The sequence below is a fragment of the Aythya fuligula genome, chromosome 1 (assembly GCF_009819795.1).
Source record: "Aythya fuligula isolate bAytFul2 chromosome 1, bAytFul2.pri, whole genome shotgun sequence".
NCBI lineage: Eukaryota > Metazoa > Chordata > Aves > Anseriformes > Anatidae > Aythya > Aythya fuligula.
Window position 1 is genome coordinate 124,140,639 of NC_045559.1, and position 24,223 is coordinate 124,164,861.

The window sequence follows — 24,223 nt, forward strand, 5'->3', positions numbered from 1 at the left end:
CCCGGCGCCTGCCGGGCGGGGCCGGGCGGGCGGCGCCTCAGCGGCGGGTGGCGGAGGAGCGGCCGCACGGTGAGGCCCGGGGCTGCCCCGGGGGCTCGGGGCGGATTTTTGCCCCCTGTGCCGGCTCCTGCGGGCAGGGCGGGTGCCTGGGGGCTGCGGGCTCGGGGCTGTCCCTGCTGGCTGGGCTGGGCTGGGCTGGGCTGGGCTGGGCCGGGCCGGGGGGGAGCTTAACGCTGTGCTCTGCGCTGCTGCCGGGCTCAGCTCGGGGCCCAAGGGGTGGCAGCAGGGGAGGTTGAGGCTGGCGATGAGGAGCCATTTCTGCTCAGAGAGAGCAGTCAGGCACTGGGACGGGTTGCCCAGGGAGGTGGTGGGGTCACCGTCCCTGGGGGTGCTCGAGGAAAGGCTGGGCGCGGTGCTTGGGGACAGGGCTCAGTGGGTGACACTGGCAGTGTGGAGGTGGTTGGACAGGATGATCCTGAAGGCGTCTTCCAGCCCTCATGGCGCTGTGACCCTGCACGTTAGGCTTATTCGGAGCTGCACCCATGCTGAGCCGTGGGGGGGATGCCAGGGCTGGCTGAATGGCACTGTGCTGGCACCTTGCGATCCCCATCCGAGGGGGTGCCAGCCAGGCGCAGAAGAAGTGACTGTTTTGGAGTCACGGGTGGCTTTTAGATGTGCACAGCCACCATGTCAGGATGTCCGTGGTGTTAAAGCTGGCATTCAGTCTGAGCTGGTTGTCACAGGGCCTCTGAGTAGTCAGTGAAAAGAACGGGTGCCTGCAGTGAATCACTCTTCCTTCCTGTGTGCAGGTAATGGCAGGTGCTGGTTTGAGCTTCGTCCGGCTTGAAGTGCTGTACGGACTGTGCCTGATTCAAAAAATCAGGCTGATAATAAGGAGCGGGGTTTCTGGAGTAATCGGTGACATTCAGAAATAACTTTTAATGAAATCTTTATGAAGAGATCGTAATCTTTATGAAAATAACTTATTTTCATGGCGTTAAAACTAATGACACCAAATTCTCCCACTCTGTCTATAGGTTGTGCACCATGTGGAAGCTTCCTTCTTTCCTGGCCCGGACGCTCACTTCTGGGACCAGTGGCTTGCCATTGCTTCCAGACATGGCTGAAGGTAAAGTAGTTGGCTGTGCTTTGGAAGGAGATTTGGAAATGTTTCTGAAGAGGTTATTCTTTCAGGTGGTGGCCCTTAATTAGTTGTTGTGGTTTGCACACATCGCATCTGGGCATGTCCTTGACTGTTTATACCACGTGTATGTTTGTACCATTTATACCATAGCTCATGGTATAAATGTTCAGGAAGTATCAGAGTGTACGTGTTTGGAGATCGTTGGCTACAAATACATATAGGACACTGAATTTACAGGCTTAGTGGCTACTCTGCTTCTTTAGACTTGGAAGAGGATGCGATTCTTTTTTAGAGGGACAGCTGCTCCTTGAGGAGGCTCTAGATAGAAAGTCAGTGCGATACAGAGAGGTGCTGAGGAGCTTGGCTAGAATGGCTGAAAAATAGAGAAACTGAGTAGAAATGAGTCATACAGAACTGTTAGGGTGTCACTACTGCTAATTTCACACAGTGAAAGGAACTTTTTAATCAGATTAATTTCATGAAAATGCACTCTCTCAATAGAGTTTTGTGTGGAAAGATTGTTTTAATGCTCTAATAATAATAAACCAGTGTTCCTGTTTCAGAAGCTTTAAGAATGTTTTCTTGCATTCTTATCCCATGTACTGAGAAAAGGAGAGCAGAAAAAGAGCTGAAACAAGATACCAAGAATTCCTTCATGGAGTTCTGCTTGTTTCTAATGCTTTCTTTTCCTCTTTGTTTCTGAAATAGAACCTCAAGGTTATCCAGTAAAAGAGAAGAAAGTTATTGGTTGTTAGATAGACATTTATCTAGACTATTGGGAAAAAAACAAACACAAAAACTATAGGTTAAAGATAGTAATTTGGGAGGTCGAAGGAGAGAAGCAAGGATACAGGACGTTGCATAATTGCAAATATTACCTTGCTCTTTTATTTGGATGTTTTGTGATGATGCTATCTAGAAGGCCAGTAAAAGTAGTGGAAACATCCTGGCCTTGCCTCTGTTTTTGTTCTAAGGGATGCTAATATTTCTTGGACTATAATAGCTGCAGATATTCGAGATTCTGTTCTAAAACTGCAGCATTTAAGTAACATTTTGCAAACTCGTGTTGATATATAAACCAATTCCCTTTAATTTGGTGTATGTGCTTTCACAAAACACCAGATACTCTTACTAGCTTTTCACGTGCTTCCTCCCAACCGGTGGGTCCCAGTTGTGAACACCCTCAGTTCTTCCATGGTACTCCTAGAGGCACACCAAGTGGATCTTCAGAAGCTTCCTCCGAGTTAACTCCTTTCCTGGAAAATGCTGCAGATAGGCTTTGCAAAACTGTTAGTCAGCAATAAATGGTAGCACCAAACTTGAAAAAAATGTTTGGACTTAGACTGCAAGCAGGTTCTGTGCAGAGCCAGCAGACAGAGGAACTGGAAAGCTGTGTTTGAGGGAGGTGACTGGCTTAACTGAAATCACAAAGATACTGGCCCTAAACCTTGGCAGTGAGCAAGGGCAGCTTGCTTAGAGTTGGTTAAAGTTAAGGGACATGTACCTAAATGGAATTTAAGCAGGTGAAATAATCAGGTAACCCCTTAATGGATGTCATTTGCGTCATTTCTTGTAATTGTTAATCTAACCTGTGTTTTCCGCTCCACAGGACACTTACCCATTCATGTGAATAATGGTGTGTTGTGGTAATCTGAACATATTTTGATATTTGCTACAATGCTAAACTTACTGAGCTACTGTTTTGCCTTACCTTATTGCTCATGAAAAATGAAAACTTCTTCTCTGCCGACTTGCTTACAGCCCCTTTGCCTTCTTTAATGTTGTGAGTCATGACGAGTGAATGTCTCTGGTCATCTTTCTGGAAATATCCTACTAGGTCTTGGACAGCACAGTGTATTTCTGATGGCATGCTGGATAATGCATTTTTTAACAGCCTTGTGGGATACAAAATCTCCTATGTAGCATCTCCTGCAGTACATAGCTTCATTTTAGACATTGGAATAAAAAAAAAGGCTGTGGTTCAGACACAGGGGATTTCTGCATCTTTCACAGAAGGCCAGACAAAGCTCTACGCCAGACTGGTGGTAAAACACCCGCGTGGTCTGCCTGAACCCGGGGAAGCACCAGCACCAGGGGCTGTGGATGGCAGAGATGGATGCAGCAAGCTCGTTCAGCTGCCCTCGTGTCCTTCGTTACTGTGCTGTGCAGCTCAAATAAACTCAGGCCCTGCTGCTCTGGCTTTAGTGATCCACTGACCACAGCTGAGGAGTTAGTGTGAAATACGCGGTGTGTTAATGATGGATAAAACCCATTTGTTGGAATTGTTCTGTGTGTCTAAGACATTTGCCAATGAGAAGAGAGAATGCATGAATTTTTATGCTTAATTACCGAAGTTTATGTTATAAAATCATTAAAATCTAGAAAAGCAGTATAATTTTCCTAGGGGGAAGAAAGAAGAGAAGACTTACAGGCTTTGAGCCTGTAAATGGACTAGATTTAGATTGGCAAAATCTTAGAAACACTTTTACGCTTTGTCCTTTTATTGTTCAAATGAAAGTTATGTGGTCTCAGCCTGGCAAATGTTTACTTGTATACCTAAAATCAGAAATATTAAATGGGACTAATGTTGTATACATGTTTGCAGGTTTGGACTCGAGGTTTTTCAGAGCTTTTTACGTCTCTAAAGCTGAAAAGGAAGATGAACCTAGTTTAAGCCAAGACAGAGAAAGTGCTGCACGCTGTTGGAAAATTGAGGTTTTGTGTTCTAGAAGCTATGACAGTGTTTCTGCTAACACTGTGTTAATCAATGCATGCTATGGCATCTTCACAGGTGGAGTGTGAGTAACAGGAAAGTAGTAATTCCTATTATGTAAACAAGCCTGTTGCTTCTTAAGAAAAAAAAAGAGAATCAGATCCTCCTGGCCCTTCCAAAAAATCAGCTCTAAAATTTTCAATCAGTTCTTTTTCATTCAATATTTTTTGTTATTGGAATTAGTAATGGAACTTGTCTTACTTCAAAACGTATTTTCAGCTTAATTTCCGAAAGAACCCAGGCCTAAGTAGTCTATTTTTGTCTTTGTCTGTCCTCTTGTCCCTTTCTTCTTCCAGACTCCTTTGTTGCTTGCTGCCAGCCGAGACAGATAAGCACAAATCCCAAACTGTGTTCCCACAAGGTTTGTGAAAACCAGCTTCTGAGTCAGAGGTTCGATAGGGTGCCCGAGTTAGTGCTGCGTGTGGGTCAGCCTGTGTTTGATGGCAGCTGCCAAGTTCCTGGGGTCTTTGTAGTGGCCTGCTGTTAGCTTGGCAGAGCCCTGGGCTAACCACAGCTCCTAGCAGTGCTTGGCTGGAGGCCTGGCAAAGCAGAGGGTGGTTTAGAGGTTTGGGAGGGGAGCTGAAGGTGTTGCAGTAGGGGATGAGCAAATGGGGGGCTAGCGGGAGGGGTATGTGATTTCAGTCCATAGGGATCAGGCTTTGTTAGCTCCAGGGGTCACAGAACAGCTAGCTGAGTGCTGTGAGTACTCTGACCTGGCATTTAGTGTGTGATGGTGTCCCAAAACTTAAGTAAAAAGAATCAGCTCATGAGTCACCAGCAGCCCTCTTTCTGTTTGTGTGACACTTTATTTCTGTAGCCCTTCCCTGATGTGTCACTATTTTATCCTGTTATTTCAGCCCTCTCGTATTAAAAATCTTTGGGAATAAGCAAGGGATTCCTGCTGTCCAATTTTCAGCTCTATTCAGTTATGAATTTGGGAATCGTTGCTGCTTGTTTTCAAGTGTTTCCGGGTAGCACATATTCACCTGCCTAACAGAGACAGGATATCTTGGTAGGTTTGGTGAGACCCTAGCACATTTAATAGCCCCAGCAGAAAAGAGCTGCCTATGCAGAGCTGGTATTAACTCTGATAGCACAACCAGTATGGGAAAGCAATTTTACAGGTCTCACTTCAGTGTCTTGATGTTGTGTTCTTTGAGGCTTCTAGAAGTTCAGGCTATAAAACCCTCCTGGCAGCAGCCTGTCTGCTGGTGTTACCTGCCCTTCATGGGTAGGTCTAATTAAAAAAATACTTTTTTTTCACTCCCTGTCTCCCAGCTGCACTGTCCTTTTAATGTTCCTTTTACAGCTTTCTGATCTGCGTTATCTCCGCTGTTTGTTTGTGTTTAGGCTGAAATATTTTCACATCAGAATTCCTCAATCCGGTCTTGATCTGCCGTCTCTTTCAGTTGTTAATGCAATCAAACGCCTGCGGTGCTAATTAACAACCTCTCTAAATGCATTCTCTATTGGCTGTACAAAATAAGCTACACAATCATGTTACTCAGTCCATTGTTGTGATATGCCTACTAACAGCATCAGTGAATTCGGCCAAACTTTTGTTTTTCAGGCTTCTATTTGCATGAATTTGCTTAATTTTTGTTTGTTCTGGGATGAGGACTGTGCCTTTTCGCACCAGGCAGCCAGCCTCGCGTTCTTCCCGTGCCCAACTAAGCTTTGTTTGCTTTGATTTTTTTGTTTGTTTGTTTCAGTGCGAAGCAGATTGAGGGAGATAGTGGGAGCATCTACCAACTGGAGGTACAGTGTACATTAAGTGTATTTTACTTCACTTGTCAAACGTGGAGAGAGCTCAGAGTTGCAGTAGAAATGTGAATTCAAACTGAAAAGTAATGCAGACGCTCTTGGATTGTTACTTTGTGGATCACAAACTGCTAAGATTTTTCTGGCAGATCCTCGGCACCGGGGGAACAAAATGCAAGGTCCTGATGCTTACAAGATTCTCTTGCGACCCTGGAATCTGATGGAAGTTTGGGAGCTTTAGGGCCATACTGGAAATGTTATGTTGCAGTTACCTCTTGATTTATCTGCTGGCGGACTTATCCTGGTCAGGTGTAGCTGAGGCATTTCTTTTCTGTGCCAGAACTTAATTGTAGACCAATTTACATCTGCTTTAAATCATCTAAATTTTGGCTTGCCCAGTGTACCTGCCTCCCCCTCTGTTATCATGGATGAGCCAGAGTTGCCTGTAATCCTGCAGCTGCTAACACTTTGTAGCCATCAGGGGAACTTGTGTTGCTGATTGGTTGACCCCACGTTTATTTTCTTGATGGGTGATTATCTTATGACCATATTTGCTGAGCTCCTGTTACACATTTTGAGGACTGATAAGGAAAGAAAAAGGGGCTTGCCTGGATGGAGTGTCTGATATGTCATGGCCCTCTGAATAGGTTTATCTCAGCGGCATTATAGGCCTGCTGAAGAAAATGCCTGAATCGGGGAAGTTGAGCTTTGTTTAGGAAGACTGGTAATTAAGCATCATGGGGCTTGCAATTTTTATAAGGAGTCTAGAAGATGGCTCTTCAGAAAGCCTTTCCAGCAGCCCATAGTGGCTAGGGAGGAACCATGCCACGTGGAAATACCACCTGAGGAGTGAGGCTTTAGAGGGCCCTGGTCAAATCTGATCCTCCATCCATTTCTTTTCCCCCTACTGTACTGAGTCTAGGTGCGTTTCTTGTGCAGTAAAAAATGCAACAGGAACAGCTGAAGCATACAGTGTCTTGCAAACTGCCATGAAGAAGGAAGCCCCTTGTCAGGAGTGCTTGAGAATGACAGGCTTAATTTAATATCTGGGGGGGTTTGGAGGATGTGGGTCATGTAGACTTGGAGAACCCACTTTTATGTTGGACTGACACAGAGTTGATAAATGTGGAGGGTCAACAGCCAGTGCTTTCATCGAGTTAGACCATGGAATGACGAGAGGGGACCGACCCAAGAAAAGAGCTTGATAGGGTTGTGAAATGGGAGCTGGGGAAGGACTGTGAGGGCCTGATGTGTATCCAGCTAGGTTGCTGGGAGGCATGTGTTGGGAGAACGCTTCGAGCTATTAATTTTGCTGAAAGGAAGCTTTGGTTCATGATTTCTCTTGTAAATGTCAGTGGTGTTTTGTTTTAAAAAGTAACACCTTGCTTATAAATGCCTTCTGCTTTCCTACCCATGTGACTAAAACAATGAGTTTGCTCATTGCTGATATAGTGCAGTGATTCTTATTATAGGTCTCACAAAGATATTAGATCTAGGTTATGGAGGATTTAGACCTGATTGAAGTCAGTAAGAATTAACTAATTCACTGAATTAGAAGGCCTGTAAAATTTGTCTGGGGTACAATCTGATAACAGATTTGTGGGGTGACTTACATTAGGGTTTAGGTAGAGTTGTAGCCATTTCAGAAACAAATAATGCAATTTCCCAGAATGTTTTGGGCAGCTATTAATTAATACTTTGAAATATTGTTACTGTATGACTGATAATTGCAGGATGTAGAAGTACTTGGCCATTGAAAAATGTTATTGCCTTGAGCCCAATATTTCTATATAATGAAGAGTACATTCTGAAGGCAAAGTGAGGAGTTCTGCTGCTGCCCTCAGAGGAGCCAGGATAGGACTGGTGAAAACAGAGCATAATTGCATTTTTATCACTTGTTTTCTATATGTTTGTAGTCAAATTTTTTATTTAGTCTCTGACTGATTTCTCTTAAACCTTTCAATGAAAGCCCTTGAAAGCAAACCTTAAAAAAAAAAAAAAAGCAAATACAAAAACCAAACCACCCCCATAAAGGAGCATCATCTGGGACATTGCACCTTTCCTTAGTCATCTAGGATATTCTATTTCTATGCAGTGGCCCAACTTCAAACATAAACACACTGGAATAGGTTGTTCTCTTTTCATTTTTTCTGAACTCTGCAGTTGTCATGTTGCCCAGGTGAGGTAAGCTGTGTTTCATATGTTTATAAACAGTAAAATTTAAAAGAGAGATTTTCTGCTAAACCTTTACTGTCTTTGATTATGGATTCACACTTCCCCCAGAATTATTAAAGAGCAAAGAGGGAGTAGAAATGTTTAAATGTGACTTTTCTACCCCTCCTCTCCCAAAAATAAAAACCAAAGCCAAAAAAGTTGTCATTTTAAAGTATGACTAATACCCAGAATTCATCCAAAGTGAAGACAAGTTTTTGGTGAGCTTCTTGGTGAAAAGCTTCTTTCTGTTGTTTGTTTTTTTTTTTTGGCCTTATTGAACAGAGTGGCTCTCAAATCACAACGGTACAGCATGCACAGCTGAATGAATGGTGCACATTCACCAGAAGTTTAAAATTATGTTTGGTTACTTAGAGCGTGAGAAGGCGTAAAACACCACAAAATTGATTAATAGTTGTGCACACTCTTTTGATTTTTGCCTGAACTGTTGCATGCTTAACTTTCATTTATTTAGTGCTTTGTTATTGATTCTAGGGATGTTATGAAATACTTGCTTTATTAGTTAGGCTGCGCTTCTAAAGGGAGGGTGCTTTGGAGGAACAGGCAAGAGAGTGTGTTGGGCAAGGTTGCTGTTATGCATCACAGATACATGTGCAAGGAACCAGCTTGGAAAGAATTGGAAAGAAGTGACAGTACATTGGCCCTGTCTCCCTTGTGAGATTTGTAACCTCTCTGGCCTCACGGTGCTGAAAAAGCATCTCTGAATTAATTGTTCCCTTTTTTGTGTTATTTATTTTCACACCTTTCCTGTGTAGTTGTAAGATGACTGGGTAGAAAGGGAAATATGTAGATTAACTTTCCCTTTTTTATGTGCCTCTTTTGTGTATGCCGCATGAATAACAGTTGTTGCTGTAAAGGAAGAAGTCATCTGTAGGTGATAGCAATTCCTACCAGATCAGCTCTCTTTGTTGTCAGTGCTAACCAGTACTGTACATCTGCTTTACTCCTTGAGAGAGATTCAGTTGACACTTTGAGACATTGAGAGATTAAGTTGACAGTCCTGTAAAACTGACACTGTAGGAAGAGTTGTAAGGAAGAGTTATAATACAGTAGCTACAGAAGGTGTGAATGAACATAAAACCTTATAGGTTAAATTAGGCGTGATCTGTGTTTTTTTTTTCCTGTTAAAACTAAGTTGTTTTCAAGGGGAACTATTTTTGTAGCATTCAGAATTGTATAAATTAAATTTGTCTCTTTAGTACAAAAGTATGTGCTTGCAACTGGTACACAAAGCTATTTAAAACTTTTTGGCAGTAGTCTTCCTTTATCTGATTATGTGCATTTCTCTTTCTTTTCAAGACGCACTTACTTTGTCTTCCTATCTTTAATTTTTTTTTTTTGTTTGTTTTGGTAATTTTCAGTGTGACATCTTTTAGCTAGAGAGAATTTCAGCTGTCCAATATACTCTTCTCATACTCCAGATGAAGTGTTTCTTTTCTTACTAGGGATCATGTGCAAGCAATGCAAGAAAGAAAAGCTCTCCATACTTTACTGGCAAAACGTCAGGAAGATCTGCCCCCTAGAAGAATGAAAGATAGCTATTTGGAAGTTATCCTGCCTCTAGGAAGTCAACCTCAAATAAGAGAGAAGTATCTGAATGTATACAACAGTGTAAGGTAACAAAGTAAATATATTACACATACAGGAAAGTGTTAATTTTAAGGTATTTTGGAAGCAGTTATTTAATTGTCAAAAATGTATCTTACAGGTTTGGAAGGATACTTGAAGACCTTGACAGTTTAGGAGGTAGGTATCTGTGCCCTTGAAAAGAATACACAAATAATGCAGAATGAGTTTGAGTACCGATACAGTATGACCTCAGCAAGGATTGCATCAATGTGCTGTCTCTGAGGGGAATTAAAAAAGATACTGATGCTGAAGGAGGATGAAGTGTAAATAGGAACAGTCAGAAGCAAAACGCTAAGCTCCAGCTTCTGCCAGTTTGTAAAGGAGCAGCTATAAGAATAATTACACTCAGTTGCTTCACGAGTTAGCTTTCTTATTTTATTTTTCCTTGTCATTTATTCATGGTCTTTAAAATATCAAGATCTTTGATTCCTGTTTTGCAGCTAAAATAATTGCTGGGTTGTTAGTATGACTTGATGTTTTTCTCTTAGAAGTGGGCAGGAAATTCAACAGAGAAGATGCCAGGTTCTGCCCCTGGGACAGGGCAATGCCAGACCCAGGCACAGACTGGGAGCCGGGTGGCTGGGGAGCAGCTCAGCAGAAAGGGACCTGGGGGTGCTGGTGGCAGCAGGCTCAGCATGAGGGCAAACCACTTTTTGGGGTGCATTATACACAGCACAGCCAGCTAGACAAAAGTGGTGATTGTCTCGCTGCATTCAGCGTTGGTGCGGCCTCGCCTTGAACGCTGCATGCAGTTTGGTCAGCAACATGAAAAGGATGTGAGGACCTTGAAAGTGCCCAGAGAAGGGCAACAAAGCGTGGGAACGGCACAAAGCTGTGCCGGGGAGGTTCAGGCTGGGCATTGGGAAACGTTTCTTTGCCGTCACACACTGAAACAGGCTTATTAGGGAGGTGGTTGCTGTCTGTGCCTGCCGGTGCCCAGAGGCGTCTGGACAGTGCCCTCAGTAATAAGCTTAAGATTTTGGTTAACCCTGAAGTGATCAGGCGGTTGGACTCCACGATCTTTGTAGGTCCCTTCCAACTATTCTGTTCTGTCTTAAAATGTCACCAGTTGACGTCTTTCTTCAGTAAAGTTCTGTAGCTGGTCAGTAGCATTCTGATGGAGCTTTTTTGCAAGAAAAAAAAAAAAAAAAGAGTGCTTGTTAAGGGAAAGGTCTGAGGGGGAAGCATGTACGTAATGGTTCCTTCAGCAGGACAGAAAGACCTTCTGTGGGTCCGCATGGCCAAGAGTGAGGCAGGCAGAGAAACAAGTGAATGCGTATCACCTATCTGTGAGGATAGGCAAAAGAGCTAGATGACTTGTATTTTGTGCTGGGAGATGGAAGATAGTAGCTTCAGGACCTGTCCTAAATTAGAAAAGGAGACTTGAAGCTAGTGGCGCATTTCAGCTGATAAATGAGATGAGCCTGTTTTTCGTTCTGTGCCATGCTTATTTTCTCTGTAGACCTGTGAAGATCTTGGATTTTTCCTGGTAACAGCACAGAATGTCCTTGCCTTGTTGTAGTCATACTTGTCTTCAGTCAGCTCTACTGGGGATATATTATTCTGGGGAAATCAAGATTCTGTGCCAGTTACACAGTGTTCAGAATGGTGGTAAGCGGTTTTCATGGGAACAAATACCATTCCACCCTCTCCCCAGCATATCCAGTGATCTTGGCAAATGTGCCACGTGAACGGCTGATCAATTTCTAAGTTTTTGTCTTTGGCATTAGGGTTCTGGAAAATCCCATTCGGACTGTTACTGATTGTATTGATGCCATGACTGATAGGCATCACAATTTTTAAAATTATGACTTTAATTTTAAATTAAATTTCCTTAATTTAATTTAATTTCCTTTCCTTTACTTAAATTTCCTGGAAAGACAGAGATTTTCCTTCTCTGGAAAGTATCTGCACCTAATGAGATGCTTTTGAAACCTTTATTGAGTGAAAATTACTTGAGTACTAGGAAGAAGAAGTCTTTGCAACATTACTCTTCACTATTGCTCTGAGTCTGTTATTACTCTGAGGAGTCTGTTTACTTGCATATGCCCTCGTGAGCAGAGCTTATTAATCAAGTAATCATTTGGCTAGTAATGATTATGGTGTGATAATTACCTCTAACTATGCTTTCATGCCTGTAGGGCACAGTTTATCTAATCTGCACCTCTTTAAAGGAATCAGTATCTGAAAACAAGTCTGCAGATAGTATGTATCCTTGAACAACCTGCATGAAATCGAAGTAGGAGGTAGGAAGGGAATGAATGATCGGAGAGAGTGGGCTACAGGGATAAGGGAACAGATTATGTGGGTTTGGAAAGAGTGGAGTGACGGGTTGATTTAAAGCACTCAGTTAAATTTCTCGTTGTAGTAAGTAAATATACATGTAGCTGAGACAGCTGCCGAATCACTGTTTTCTTTATAGCATTCCCCTGAATTAAGTACATGAAAATGTGGAAGTCGTGCACTCCTACGCTGTGATATTTCGGTCTGTGTTTTGCAGGTACCTCTCATGCTTCACAAAGATGGTTTTGATCTGCTCTGCTAAAATTCTTGTTAAAATACAAGAGAACTAAATGCTGACTCCGTTTTCGGTCTCTCCACAGTTCTTATTTGCTACACTCACACCAAGCAGGAAGCGCAGCCAAGGTCTCCCTTATCGATAGTTACAGCCCTGGTGGATAAAATTAGTAAGTGGCAATTTGATCAGCAGGAATAGTTTCATCTGTTTATCTTACTCATTCAGCAGCTACTGCATTCCTGTCGTTGTTACTGGGGATACCTTCTTCCCTCCCCTGCTGAGTTGCCTTCATGTTGCTTTGCCTTTGACCTCTTAAATATTCTGCCTTTTATAGAAGGGAGGAGGGGAAGAGGGTTAAGTGGATGCTTTTCAGCATTTCAGATTTCCCTTCCTTTAAAAACACAACTTCGGTGCCTCCTGCACCTCTGTGTTTGGTTTTGTATTAGCATGTGAGTTTCTTAGCTTCATTTTTAAACAGTGTGTGTTCTGGTGAAGTTGGACCTTGCTTGTGTCGCACGTCCTGCTGACCACCTCTGTGGGTCTGCCAGCCATGTGCCTTTCTTCCTTTTCTGGTTTTAGTGAAAACAGATAAGGCAGGAACTGCAGGCTAGCAGTGTGGTCCTGTGCAAGAGCCATCTCCTCGGGGTTGTTTGTGTGCTTTGCTGCTTACACAACACAAAAAGACCTTAGAGGAACCAGTCTTTCTAGTATTAGACCTGAGTGATCTGTCTCCAGTAACCTCTAACGTTTATTCCTGCAGATTTGCGCAAGAAGGTCGTACACCCTGACTGCGACATCAAATTCACCGGCAATGTTTCTTGGGTTGGGAAGACCTCAATGGAAGTAAAGATGCACATGCTGCAGGTTAGTTCCTGGCACTTCTGTCTCTCCTGCAGTAGTCACAAGGTGTTTCAGAGTGAATTCTGGATGATGACACTAACAGCCTAAATTACATTTCTAGAAAAACCAAGGTGACTTCCAGTAGTTTAGGTAATAAGTTATTAAATGCTAAATAATTTAAAATAAATAGGTGTAACTACTCTACACTGTACAGGAAGCAAAATGAATATTAATTTAATTAAAAATCCCTAATATTTCTATTGAATACTTACAGTCAGTTGATTAGTTAGCTGAAACATTCAGTATTTTAATTATTTAGAGTAGTGAGGGTAGTCTACTTACATGATAGGAGTGGCTATGAGTCAGATAAACAGGTAAATATTTTTGGATTCGGTTTGTGTCCTTAAGTCTCTGATGTAGAAGATAACGTTACACCTTTGTTGTCTGAACTGCCTCCCATTGCTGACGGTGGTGCCAATTTGGTATTACTTATAAAATTGTTTAGGCATTTCTCAGAATAAAGAGGAACTGGGCATTTTACAATTTTATTTTATATTTTTTTTCCCTAGCTGAAGATAGTACTTAATCAGCATTCCTCTGCTTAATGGTTTTGTTACAGAATTCCTGAAAACGGAGTTCTAAGTTGTGTTCTTTCCTTCTGTTCAGCCTACTGCGGGAAATCTTAGAAGGGATGATAAAATGAAAGTAAACATTGTGATAACGATGTGATTGTGTAGGTGGTACCAACTGAATAGCTTGCACTTTTTATAATTTTAGAGTTTAAAGATAAAATTTTTTCCTGTCTCTCTCAGCTGCATGATGGTGATTACTGCCCTGTGTTAGATGCAACCTTTGTCATGGTGGCCCGGGACCCAGAAAACAAACGGTAATTTGTAGGACAGGGAAATAGACTCCAGGCTCCTGTTGTGGTGAAAGTGGCAAATGTGGCAGCTGTGTATGTGTGAAGCTGTATGGTGTGGGTTATAAATGAATCGTATAGTTGATGTTTTCTGTTGGCAAATGTTACTTTCCTGAGGCAAGCGTCAGAGCTTTGAATTCAGGAGTCAAATGATACCAGGCATTGCTGTTAGTCTTTGGATCTGTCCCTTTTCCATAACAGATTTTCCCTGTGTTTGAATGACTGGCCTGATGAACAAAGAAGTAAATCAGTGGACTACTGACCCATGTGCATTGTACAGTAGTTGTTAAAATTGATTGCTTTCTTGCCCTAAAAAAAAAACAACAAACAACCCACAAACAAAACAACCAAAAAAAAAACAGAAAGATTGAGTCTCAGTGGTTCAGAATCACAGAACAGCTTAGGTTGGCAGGGACCTCTGGAGGTAATCTAGTCCAACCCCATAGCTCAAGCAGGGGCACCCAGAGCAGGTTCCCCAGGAGCACATGCAGGAGGGTTTTGAAAACTCTGTGCCAGTGCTTTGTCACCTGCACAGAGCAAAAGTGCTCCCTGATGTTCAGATGAAGCTCATGTGTGCCAGTTCGTGCTCATGGGCTTTTATCCTAGCATTGGCACCACTGAAAATAGCATGGATCCATCCTCTTTGCACCCTTCTTTCAGGTAGGTTAAATGGCCTTTGAGTGTAATAGTATCATTAACTCTGTAATTTGGTATGGTAGGTGTTGTCAGAATACTTCAACCTAAATTAGATAAAAATATATGTAAAACAAAGAATAAAAAAACATGGCCGTGGTGAGTATTCTCACAAAACAAACAAACAAACAAAAAAAACAAACACAAAAAAGAGAAAAAAAAAAAAACAGAAAAAAAAAATGTTTTTCACCCTTTCTGTAATACTTAGTTGTTAAACAGACTGCTCAGTTTCAGTTTTGGTTTATATGACTCCAGTACTAGAAAAAAATTACTTCTTGTGTTTCTTACACCCTGTATAACTTTCAGAAGTAATAAACGATTTTCTGTTTAAATAGTTTGAATAATTGTCTATGTTTAATGAAGAAGGATATTTATTGGAGGGGCTTTGCTTGACATAATTATTTAATCCCGATACTATTATAAGGAGTTACTAGTATAGTTTTCTGTATCAGATTTGTGTTATTTTTAGATCCTATTAGAGCATTATATATCGAAAAGAGATATATGTATATATACACTTAATTTTATGGTTCCCCCTCTTTTTTTTTCCCCAAAAATTGCACAAATGGCATTATACACTAGTAGACTGTCTACTGTAGCAAAACAAACAATAATACTCCAAGCAACTATCCAAGGCAGTGTTTTTATTCTGCTTTACAAACAGACTGAGGACAGCTGAGGAGATATGCTGTCTGCATAAGCCCATGTAGATAAGACTTCACTCAAACTTCAGTGTCTGTTCTTCGAGCCAGGTCACCACAAACCTGGTGTGTTCTGGAAGCATTGTGTGTGAGGTAGAAACCTTTCAGAGAGCTACAGGGTATATTAGAATAGGTATAATGTCCCAAAATCTGGTTGTATGGCTTGCAGACCATAAAAAACTTGCATCTCAGGGGCTTGGACAGGAGAGCTAATGGAGATGTGTCCGGAGCTGAAGAGAGGGGGAATGAGCTATGCAATAGTGCAGGAGCTGGTGTGCCTTGAAAATCCAGAGTTCTGGCAAACAAGGGAAAAGAGCAGGCTGTTCCAAGTGAAAGGTCTCTTTGTATGCTTCTTGTTACCAGCCCAAGTAAAGTCTGAGGACAGAGGTTCTTAATATGCTTAGCAGATTTACATGTTTGTGTGTGTGTATGTATGTGCATATATGTATGTGTTTATTTGCATATATATCTTGTTTTGAGTATTTGTATAAGTGTTTAAAATAGTGTTTAAAAATAATCTGTGGAAATCACGGGGAAAAATGGTACTTGAAAATAAGCATTTTCCCTGCCTTGTGAGAAGAAATAATTAAGCTTAATGCAATTTAGTTAGAGTGAATTTATTTGTGCAGTTAAGCAAATGTATGAATTGGGACTCAAGGCAGCCTCATGTCATCTTCTTTGATAAGTGGCGTATGTGGTAAACAGCTTTTGGCTGTTGATAAGGCTGTCATGGGAACATGTAGATTGTGAGAACGCTCGCTAGCTACAGCACTGTGCTCTTTCTATTCCAGAAGGAATGCTGCTGTTCAAGTTTTGTGTATCTATTTTAGACTATCCTAGATCACCACTTCATTTGCTGAGTTTCTAAATAGCTTTCTGCTCTTTATGAAGCACAGATGTGTCAATTATTTTGCCTTAATTGTACTAGACCGTGGTTGGATAGCTTCAGTTCTGAAGAGGAAGTTAAGCAAGTGTGATATTCTGTTGGCAGCTGTCAGTTGTGCAGTAATGTATTTATTTCTATGGTATAATCTGAAGCATGGTATAATCTGAAGGATGTCTTTTGATCTTGTGTATATATGTAAGCAAAAATGAAACACAGTGTATTTACAGGGCAAATTCTTGTAAAGTTTGTAATTTAGAAATCTCTGTCCATAGGCCAGCGTTTGTTAACCCACTCATTCCCGAGAGCCCCGAGGAAGAAGAAATCTTCAAGCAAGGGGAAAGTATGTCACATGCAGATGTAGTGCTTAGTGACGTGGTTTAATGCTGGACTGGGCAGTGTTGGGTTAAAGGTTGGACCGGGTGATCTTAGAGGCCTCTTCCAACCTAAATAATTCTGTATTTCCCGGTAGCATATAAATCTGCTTTAGTTTCAAGTTAGTAGCTGGAAGGAAGTAGACTTCAGAAGTTCTTCTACTTAGAAATGGTCCTCATTTGTTCAAAAGAAGATTTTTGTCGTGTCTCATGTGTCAATATCGCTCAGGTTTTGAAAGCCTGCTCTCACATTCTTGGAAACCTTTGGCTAAACTAACAGGCACTCCACATCAGTACTGAGTACTGAACATGGAGGGGAGAGCAGAAGAAATAGCATAGCTCTGTTTCCTTTTGTTTCAAGCTGGAATTTCAAAGGTGGGAATTAAAGAGAAACATTAAAGACTGAGTAAACTGAACAAAAGATATTTTAAGTTAAAATTTCAGTCATTATGGCCTATGGCAGTGAATTCATAAATTTGTATTCTTGTACCATTGGCAAAACCTGAAGAAGGTTGCTATTTAGTGATTCTTGCTTGATACGTTTTTCTGTACTTCAGGGGGAGTACCTAAGTTTCCTGTAAGGGGACTGGGTATCAGCTTCATTGGATCTTTATCTTTTTTCTTATATGCAGTCAGTTCTAAAAGCCAAACCTCTGTTTGAGTTAGGATTGTCAAGCTCTAGCTTTTAACTTAACAGAGGAAAAAAATACGAAGTCAGTTGATTCCAGATTCAAATCATCAAAGCCAAATCATTTTTTTTTCCTTTGAACTCTAACATACTTTTTTTTTCTTTTCTGCTTAGTGAACAAGTTAAAGAGGATTGATTTCAGCACCGCTTCCTTACTGAAAATGGCTCCCACTGCAGAAGAAAGAAACATTGTTCATGACATATTCCTTAATACATTGGACACGAGGCAAGAAAGGGAGGGAGGGATGGAAGAGAAGTGGTGTTTTGAGGAAGAAAATTCATGTGCATTTTGAGTGGGCTCTTAGGGGGCACACTGGCATAAAGGCACATGTTTTGTTTTCCCATTTTTCTATTTAAACTCTGGGTCATTTTGCTTGAAATACAGGTACAAACTTTGACATGTCATCTGTGCCTCTTAAGAGGCTTTCATCATTGAGGAGTGTTAGCTGTGCCAAGATGATGAAAGTGTTAGAACAGAGAGCTTCTGAGTAAGATGTTAGGAATAATCCTGAAGAAAAAGGTTAATGATGTTTAACCATATGAGGGAATGCAATGGTTTTGCACTGTGTGATTTATACAATATAAGAGTTTTCTGCCAGGTAGGTAGAAGAAAGCCTGAGGGCAGGAATCGGCCATATTTTGATCGGGTAATTTGCCGTGTGTTTTAGGTATAATTCTGGGCAACATTAGTTGGGGGAGACTAGTGTTGGCACACTTCTCTTACAGTTCAGATTTCTGTGAAATCATCCAATTGCCAATGGTTGTAGAACAATGTCTAATAACATTAGCGTGCTATTGTGTTTGTGGATGATTTCTTTGACTCACTAACCTTACACAGTTGTTATTTTCAAAGCTGTTCACCAAAGTGAGGCATACCTTCTGTTAAAAATAACAGAGGTGTTTTGTACACAGTCTGCCTGGGTTTGAAAGCCTCAGACTGTCTGCATGTTTGATGTTGAATTATTCTGTTAGCTCGTTACTTGCTTTTAATTTATACTCTGACTTAATAAATAGTGTAAGGCTTATCTGGGAAAGTGTGTTTTGTGGATGTGGCTTATCTTTTCTCTAATATACCTTTCTCAAGGTGAGATTGTTTGTTCGTATGAGTTTGGACATTAGCAGAAGTTTCCAAAAGAAGAGACACGTAGGCTTTTAATTTGTTATTGCAATCATAAGTATCTCTTTAGATACAGCTTCAGGCTCAGTTGGAGCAGCTTTCAGTGACAGCATTGCTGGATGGTGGCTTGTTTGGTTTCAATTTTTCTGTTGTTTGTATTTGTCTTTTGCATTTCTGACCTGTTGAAATCTGCTCATGTAAAGTTTTTGTGTTTCCTTCATAGGACAGTAAGTTTTCGGAGTCGTGTATTACCACCCAATTCAGTCTGGATGGAAGATGCAAAGCTAAAGGGCCTACAGATTTGCCATCCTCAGGTATTTTGAAAAATATGAATAAAGTACAGAAATGGCTACCGAATTATGAATTGTCTTTTAAGACTAATTAATACATTATTTTGTTTAGGTTCTGCAGTGCTTGCGATGTGTTTAGATCTTAGTTTCTTTTGCCATTTTTCTGTTAATGGAATAGAAAATCTGTATCTACTTGGATTGCCACTGCAAAATAGAGGACTTCTCATTACTTTCTTTCCTATGACTGCTTATTTTATGTAAAGAAATTAATTCCCAATTTATTTAATTTGGGCTTCCAGTTTATGATGCAGTCTAGAGTTTTATGTTATCAAATAAACGCCTATTAAACAAAGGTGCCTCAGCCATTTGGACTTTTGCATGTCTTTATACATTCAGGTGCTTGGAGTTCTGTTAAATGCTGTGAACTGAAGCGCAGACTTCAACACAGTGCTTTGAGAAGAACATACGTGATGCAGCAGTCTGATTTTTCTGTTTCTACGTACAGGAGCGGAACATCTTCAATAGGATCTTTGGGGGTTTTCTAATGAGAAAGGCATTTGAACTGGGATGGGCAACTGCTTGCAGCTGTGGGTGAGTTGCAGACTTTTTATGTGTATAAAACCTGGAACATTGAGCATGTATGGATAGGTCAGGAAACCACGCTAGCCAACCTAATGACAATATGATCAGAAAAGACCGACGTGTTTAAGAGGAGGATGCTGCAGTATTATTTTACAGCACTATTTTACTTAGAGCACCTGTCATATTTGCAAAGAGATTTGCATCATGCTCCTTGGAGCTTGGTTTTTAAACACTAAACATAGGGGTAGAAACTGCATCTTTTTTCTGTTTTGTTCTGTCTTGCTAAGCTACTGAGACTGACTTTGAAGATATGTTTTTTTTTATTTTCCTAAATGTATAAAATAAACGTTCTCCTAAATAAATACTGCATCTTTTAATTAAGTACTCAAGAGGAATGATTTCTGAACAACTTGTAATAACTGCTTGTGCTTAGGAAGTGTGACCTGTCATCACCCAACAAAGATCTATGCCTGAGTTTAATGGAGCATGCGTAGCCTATTAGAAAGGTGCCTATGTCAGTGCTTGGAAAACCAAGGCCTAAGCCGTGGTGGCATGAAGTTTGCCTAGGGAGTGTAAGTCATAAGATAAAATGGTGATGCAATAGTGTAACCTACAAGAGGTTTCCTCCTCTTATTTTTTGTCTTTAAACAAAGATTTATTTTCTAATAACCCATGATTGAAATGCTGGGAAGGAAATAGTTTAAATTTCTCCAAATATACTAGTTGTTCTTGAGATTAAATTTCTTTTTCTCTCTCAGGGGTTCCAGACCTTTTATTGTATCTGTTGATGATATCATGTTTCAGAGGCCAGTTGAGGTTGGATCCTTATTATTGCTTTCTGGACAGGTAGGAGTTTTTGTCATCTCTTCAAAGAGAAATAACTTACCCTTCCTGTTACCAGTGTTAATCACTGATAACGAACTGTGCATTATGAATGTTTTATGACTTCTCTTGTTAAGCCATAAAATCGTCTGTTACAGTTTTTCAGTGCCAGTGATGAAGTATGAGCTGTAACTCCTTTCCTAACTGTGTAGGTCTGTTACACGGAGAAAAACTACATCCAGGTTCGAGTGCACAGCGAGGTGTATGATGCAGACACTAGAGAGCACCACACAACCAACATCTTCCATTTTACATTCATATCAGAAAACGAGGTCCCACGTGTTGTGCCCAAAACGTACGGAGGCAAGTATCCAGTTAATGCATTGCCATTGAAACTGTGGAAAAGAACACTTCCTTTCTGCTGAAACGTTTGTCATTTTAATAGATGAATTATTGGCATTTGGATATTTTAACAGGATTTCGTGGCAAAGCATGTTTATTTTATGCTGTGACGACAATGTGGATTGCTTCTTAATCTTACCATTCTGTGTAGTTAGTTGCTCGATAATGATACTAAGTTGTTAATGTGTTTTTTCTCTTTTCTTCACCTGATTTCAGAGTCCATGTTGTATTTAGACGGGAAACGACACTTTGCTGCAACCATGAAAGAAATCTGAGAGGTGCTGAGTACATCAGCAGTGTAGCAGCACACTGCCTTAGACTGAATGAGTCATCGCCAAGGATGGCTAACAAACAAGTGCTCTCGATACTAAACCAAAATAACCCCCCCGCCCCTTTTAGTACTATTTATGTATTTGCATATAAGTGGAATTTTTATTCTCTGCTACTAGGATTTCTTGAAATTTCCTTTGACACACCAATTCTGTTAGGAAATGAGGGTGAAAAAATACAATCATACTTTGCTTTGGGAGATCTTGTTACCCCCCTTGTTGTCTTGTCACCAGCTGCCTTCTTTCCCTTGGTAGCTCCCCTTTGTGCTTCTCTGACAATGGATAGAAGTTCTATCAGAAGAATGTGCAATAAGTAAATAGACACAGATGAAGCCATTTGACCTGTATTCTTATGTAAATTAGGTTTAGGGTCTTGTTTTTCAAGAAGGACATGGGCATCTGGGTAGCAACAGAAGCTCAGAAGTTGTTAGTGTGCACAGTGTACAAGCAGGTATTTTCCATCAGTTTGGATTTTACAAGGTTGTTGCAGATTCTTTTTTATATGGTTTCATGCTCACTTGGTAGACTTGTTTGCAATGATGTGAGGTGGCTAGATGGTCTGTTCTGACATTGTAGGCATACAGCCAGCCCTGTCAGCCTCTTCTATTTTTTTTTTTTTCTCTGCTGTAACTGCACGCTAGTTCCTGAATGAGTAACTTCTTGTAGCTTATAGAGTAGTGATCTGATCGGTGACATTTTGTAAGACTAGGAAATGGTAGTGTAGAGCAGAACCGGGAGCAGAGAAGGAAAATACTGCTAACATGGTAATGGTTATGTTTGATTTCTGCAGGAATTAAGGGCCCAGAGAATCTCTGCTGAACAGCTCCTGAGTCAGGTGCTGAGTGGTGAGAGTTTTTTTTTTTTTTTTTGTTGGACTGAGCAGTGGAGGTAACAGCCTCCACAGCTGGGTTATTTGTGTGCTTCCTCAGTAGGCTGTAGTGAAATGTGAGTGCTGCACGGCTTTTAAAGTATGAAGGATGGAGCAACTGAGCACCACAGAGTGGACATAACTATGGTATATAAGTAGCAGGAAGAAAGTAGTTGATACTGAAGTACTTCTGATGTAGTGGAGAAAGCTTTCATCTGCAATATCTGGCAGATAAAGCTGAACGTACTGAAATTAGGAAGATGAGTGGATAGAAAGCATCAGCTTTTAGCAGTGGGGATGATGAGTCACAAGCACAAAATGTGGCCTTGGATACCTTCAAATCAAGACTGATGTTCTGTGTTAGCAAGGCAGACACCTAAACTGGAGTAGTTGGGCTCCATGGCAGGTTAAATGGATGAACTGTGGTGTTTTATAACCCAGGAGAATAGACTCATCTGGCCCTTCTAGGTTTAAAATTAGTGAAATCAGGAAGCACTGGGTAAAAGTGGTATGACAGCACAGATGCATGAAATGAGTGATAAAACAGTGTTGAGATTTTTATTTCAGAGTAAGAAAGTTTAAAAAAAAATAATGTTTAGAAGCAACTTTATTTTTGCTAGAAGGATAGTGTGATGTTCATGGCTCCTAAAAGCTGACTGTTACTCCTATAAAGAGACTGAATGTTACAACAACTAGCATGCAACACCTTGGCCTTTCCTTTCTAAGAATGTGCTGCCTGTATTTGTAAGTTAGGCAGCTTTCCAGTGCAGGAACAGGGATGTTACCTGATCCAGATGGGATTAATGCACTGCAGAGAGATCAAGCTTCCAGATCCTTATGGAGTTTCTCCCTTCAGTTACACTCTGTTGCTGATTCAGCTATTTTTAGTAATTTTCTGTAATGGTTATGCCACTCTGGGCATGTATTTTTTATTTTCTGTTTTCCTGATTTTTAAAACTCTTTCGAAGCTGAATATACTTGACTGACCAAACAAATAAAGAACTGAAAATCTATCCCAGCTTTTTATAAGTATCAATATTTCAGTATGAATTTATCACAATTTCTAAATTCAGCCTTCGGAAGGGGGTGGGAGAAAAAGGTTATAGAGTAGGGAGCAAGGCTTGGCATCAAAACCTCTGGATGCAGTGAGGAAAACAAATCCCACAAATGAAGTTGCTTAAAAGAGCTATCCCATGAATGAAGATGCTTGAGAGAATTGCTGTGTTTTTGTACTTCATGATAATGCAATCGTGTACCACAACTACAGGAGTTATAGGAATGTATTTACAGTCATGCAGAACCTCTGTGTTTACATATGCAGATATGTATATGTACATGTATGTTACATCTTTTACATACAGTAATAAATACACAAAGAATTTGTGTCACCTATTTTTCGTCTGGGACAAGAACTCCAAGCTGTCACCATCTTTGATAATAGGTAAATGAATCTTCAAGGAATATCATTTATACATGTCTCTATGTACATTTGTGTAAAATAAAAACTACTTATTCTTAGATATCACCCTGAGGATAGAAATATTTTACCATAGTAATTAATGCTGAGCTTGTATTGTAACTTAACGACCAACCCCTCACTGCTGTGACGAATCAGTACCACTCAACCCTAGAGTTATTAATAGAATATCTTTTTATTTGTAGTGAACATACCTGTGTAACTGGCTGTAGCTCTGTAATGGAAATGTTTCTGTGTCATCGTGTCATGGACTACAGCAAGGAGGAGATCTGTGGTAGCTGGATTGCCTCCCCTGGCCCTCTCAGTTGTTGCTGATGTAAAGGAGCTCTGGCATTGGCTGAGCTCAGTGTCTGAAAAAGCACTTTGTTTTAAATTTCTCTATTTTCCCATGTTTTTTTATTTTATTTATTTATTTATTTTCAAAGCCTGAAGTTACTTATTCAAACTCACCCTAACAGCTTCTGGTAGTCCCTCTTCAAATATTCATGAGACTTTTGCAACTAAATCATGGAAGAAACTTGTTGGCTCAGCATAGCCGGGGAGTGAGGGTTTTAGTTCAGAAACATTCTCTAAAATTACTGCATATTTTATTATTATTATTTTTTTTACTGTATGTTCACTCTTTGTCTGCTGACAGGCTTGTTTGATTGTCGGTGCTCTGCTGAATGAATTTTAAACTAGGTATGTACGTGAGATACGGCTTCATGGGCTTGAGCTCGAGGATAGCTTTTGCTAAGGCTGGAAGAAATTGGAGCCCTGGAAATTTTGTCTTTTTTCCTTTTCAAAAGACAAGTTCAAAATGGCAGTCTGCATCTGCACTTCACGTACTGCAAGAGAGGCCAGTGAATACTGGGAGGTGTTGGCCCTAGGAAAGGCTGGGGAGGCAGAGCTGTGTGAGGTGCAATTTGCCACCATTTCAGATCTCAGGTGAAAGCACGGGCAGAGCAGACCACTGTGTCTTCTGCAAGAGAGCATTGCAGATGGCCCTGCCCAGGGTATTTGAGTTAATTTGAGGTGGTTGTGATGCCAATCAGTATTTTTCAAAGTAGTGTCTCTAAATCAGATTCTTAGATTCAACTCTCTGCACTGAAATTGGAAAGGGGCATGTTTTGAGCAGTGCTGAAGATGCTCAGTGCAACCTCAGTGGGTTTTGCTGGTGGTTTTTCCTTTCAGAAGATAAC

At 40.8% G+C, this 24,223-nt stretch overlaps 1 protein-coding gene across 5 annotated transcripts; it reads left to right on the forward strand.

Moving 5' to 3' along the window:
- Nucleotides 1–22: 22 nt before the first annotated feature.
- Nucleotides 23–22,957, forward strand: ACOT9 (acyl-CoA thioesterase 9). Of its 5 annotated transcripts, XM_032181869.1 has the most exons (16): nucleotides 23–69; nucleotides 1,038–1,129; nucleotides 2,754–2,780; nucleotides 5,630–5,675; nucleotides 9,356–9,526; nucleotides 9,619–9,656; nucleotides 12,143–12,226; nucleotides 12,818–12,921; nucleotides 13,710–13,783; nucleotides 16,369–16,436; nucleotides 17,270–17,381; nucleotides 18,496–18,586; nucleotides 19,068–19,153; nucleotides 19,903–19,990; nucleotides 20,179–20,329; nucleotides 20,585–22,957. In XM_032181869.1, exons 2-16 carry the CDS (start codon nucleotides 1,048–1,050, stop codon nucleotides 20,641–20,643), a joined length of 1,281 nt encoding a protein of 426 aa, XP_032037760.1. In that variant the 5' UTR covers nucleotides 23–69; nucleotides 1,038–1,047; the 3' UTR covers nucleotides 20,644–22,957. The 5 variants fall into 5 exon arrangements, with proteins under 5 accessions (XP_032037760.1, XP_032037768.1, XP_032037793.1 ...); XM_032181877.1 differs by lacking the exon at nucleotides 2,754–2,780; XM_032181886.1 differs by lacking the exons at nucleotides 23–69; nucleotides 1,038–1,129 and having other exon boundaries at nucleotides 2,773–2,790.
- The last annotated feature ends 1,266 nt before the right edge of the window (nucleotides 22,958–24,223 follow it).

Bases quoted from the DNA above. Each gene is read 5' to 3' on its own strand.
- ACOT9 (XM_032181869.1), top strand. From the start codon at position 1,048: ATGTGGAAGCTTCCTTCTTTCCTGGCCCGGACGCTCACTTCTGGGACC. The intron at 13,784-16,368 runs GTAATTTGTAGG...CTCTGTCCATAG, and splicing joins CGGGACCCAGAAAACAAACG to GCCAGCGTTTGTTAACCCAC. The intron at 19,154-19,902 runs GTGAGTTGCAGA...TTTCTCTCTCAG, and splicing joins GCAACTGCTTGCAGCTGTGG to GGGTTCCAGACCTTTTATTG.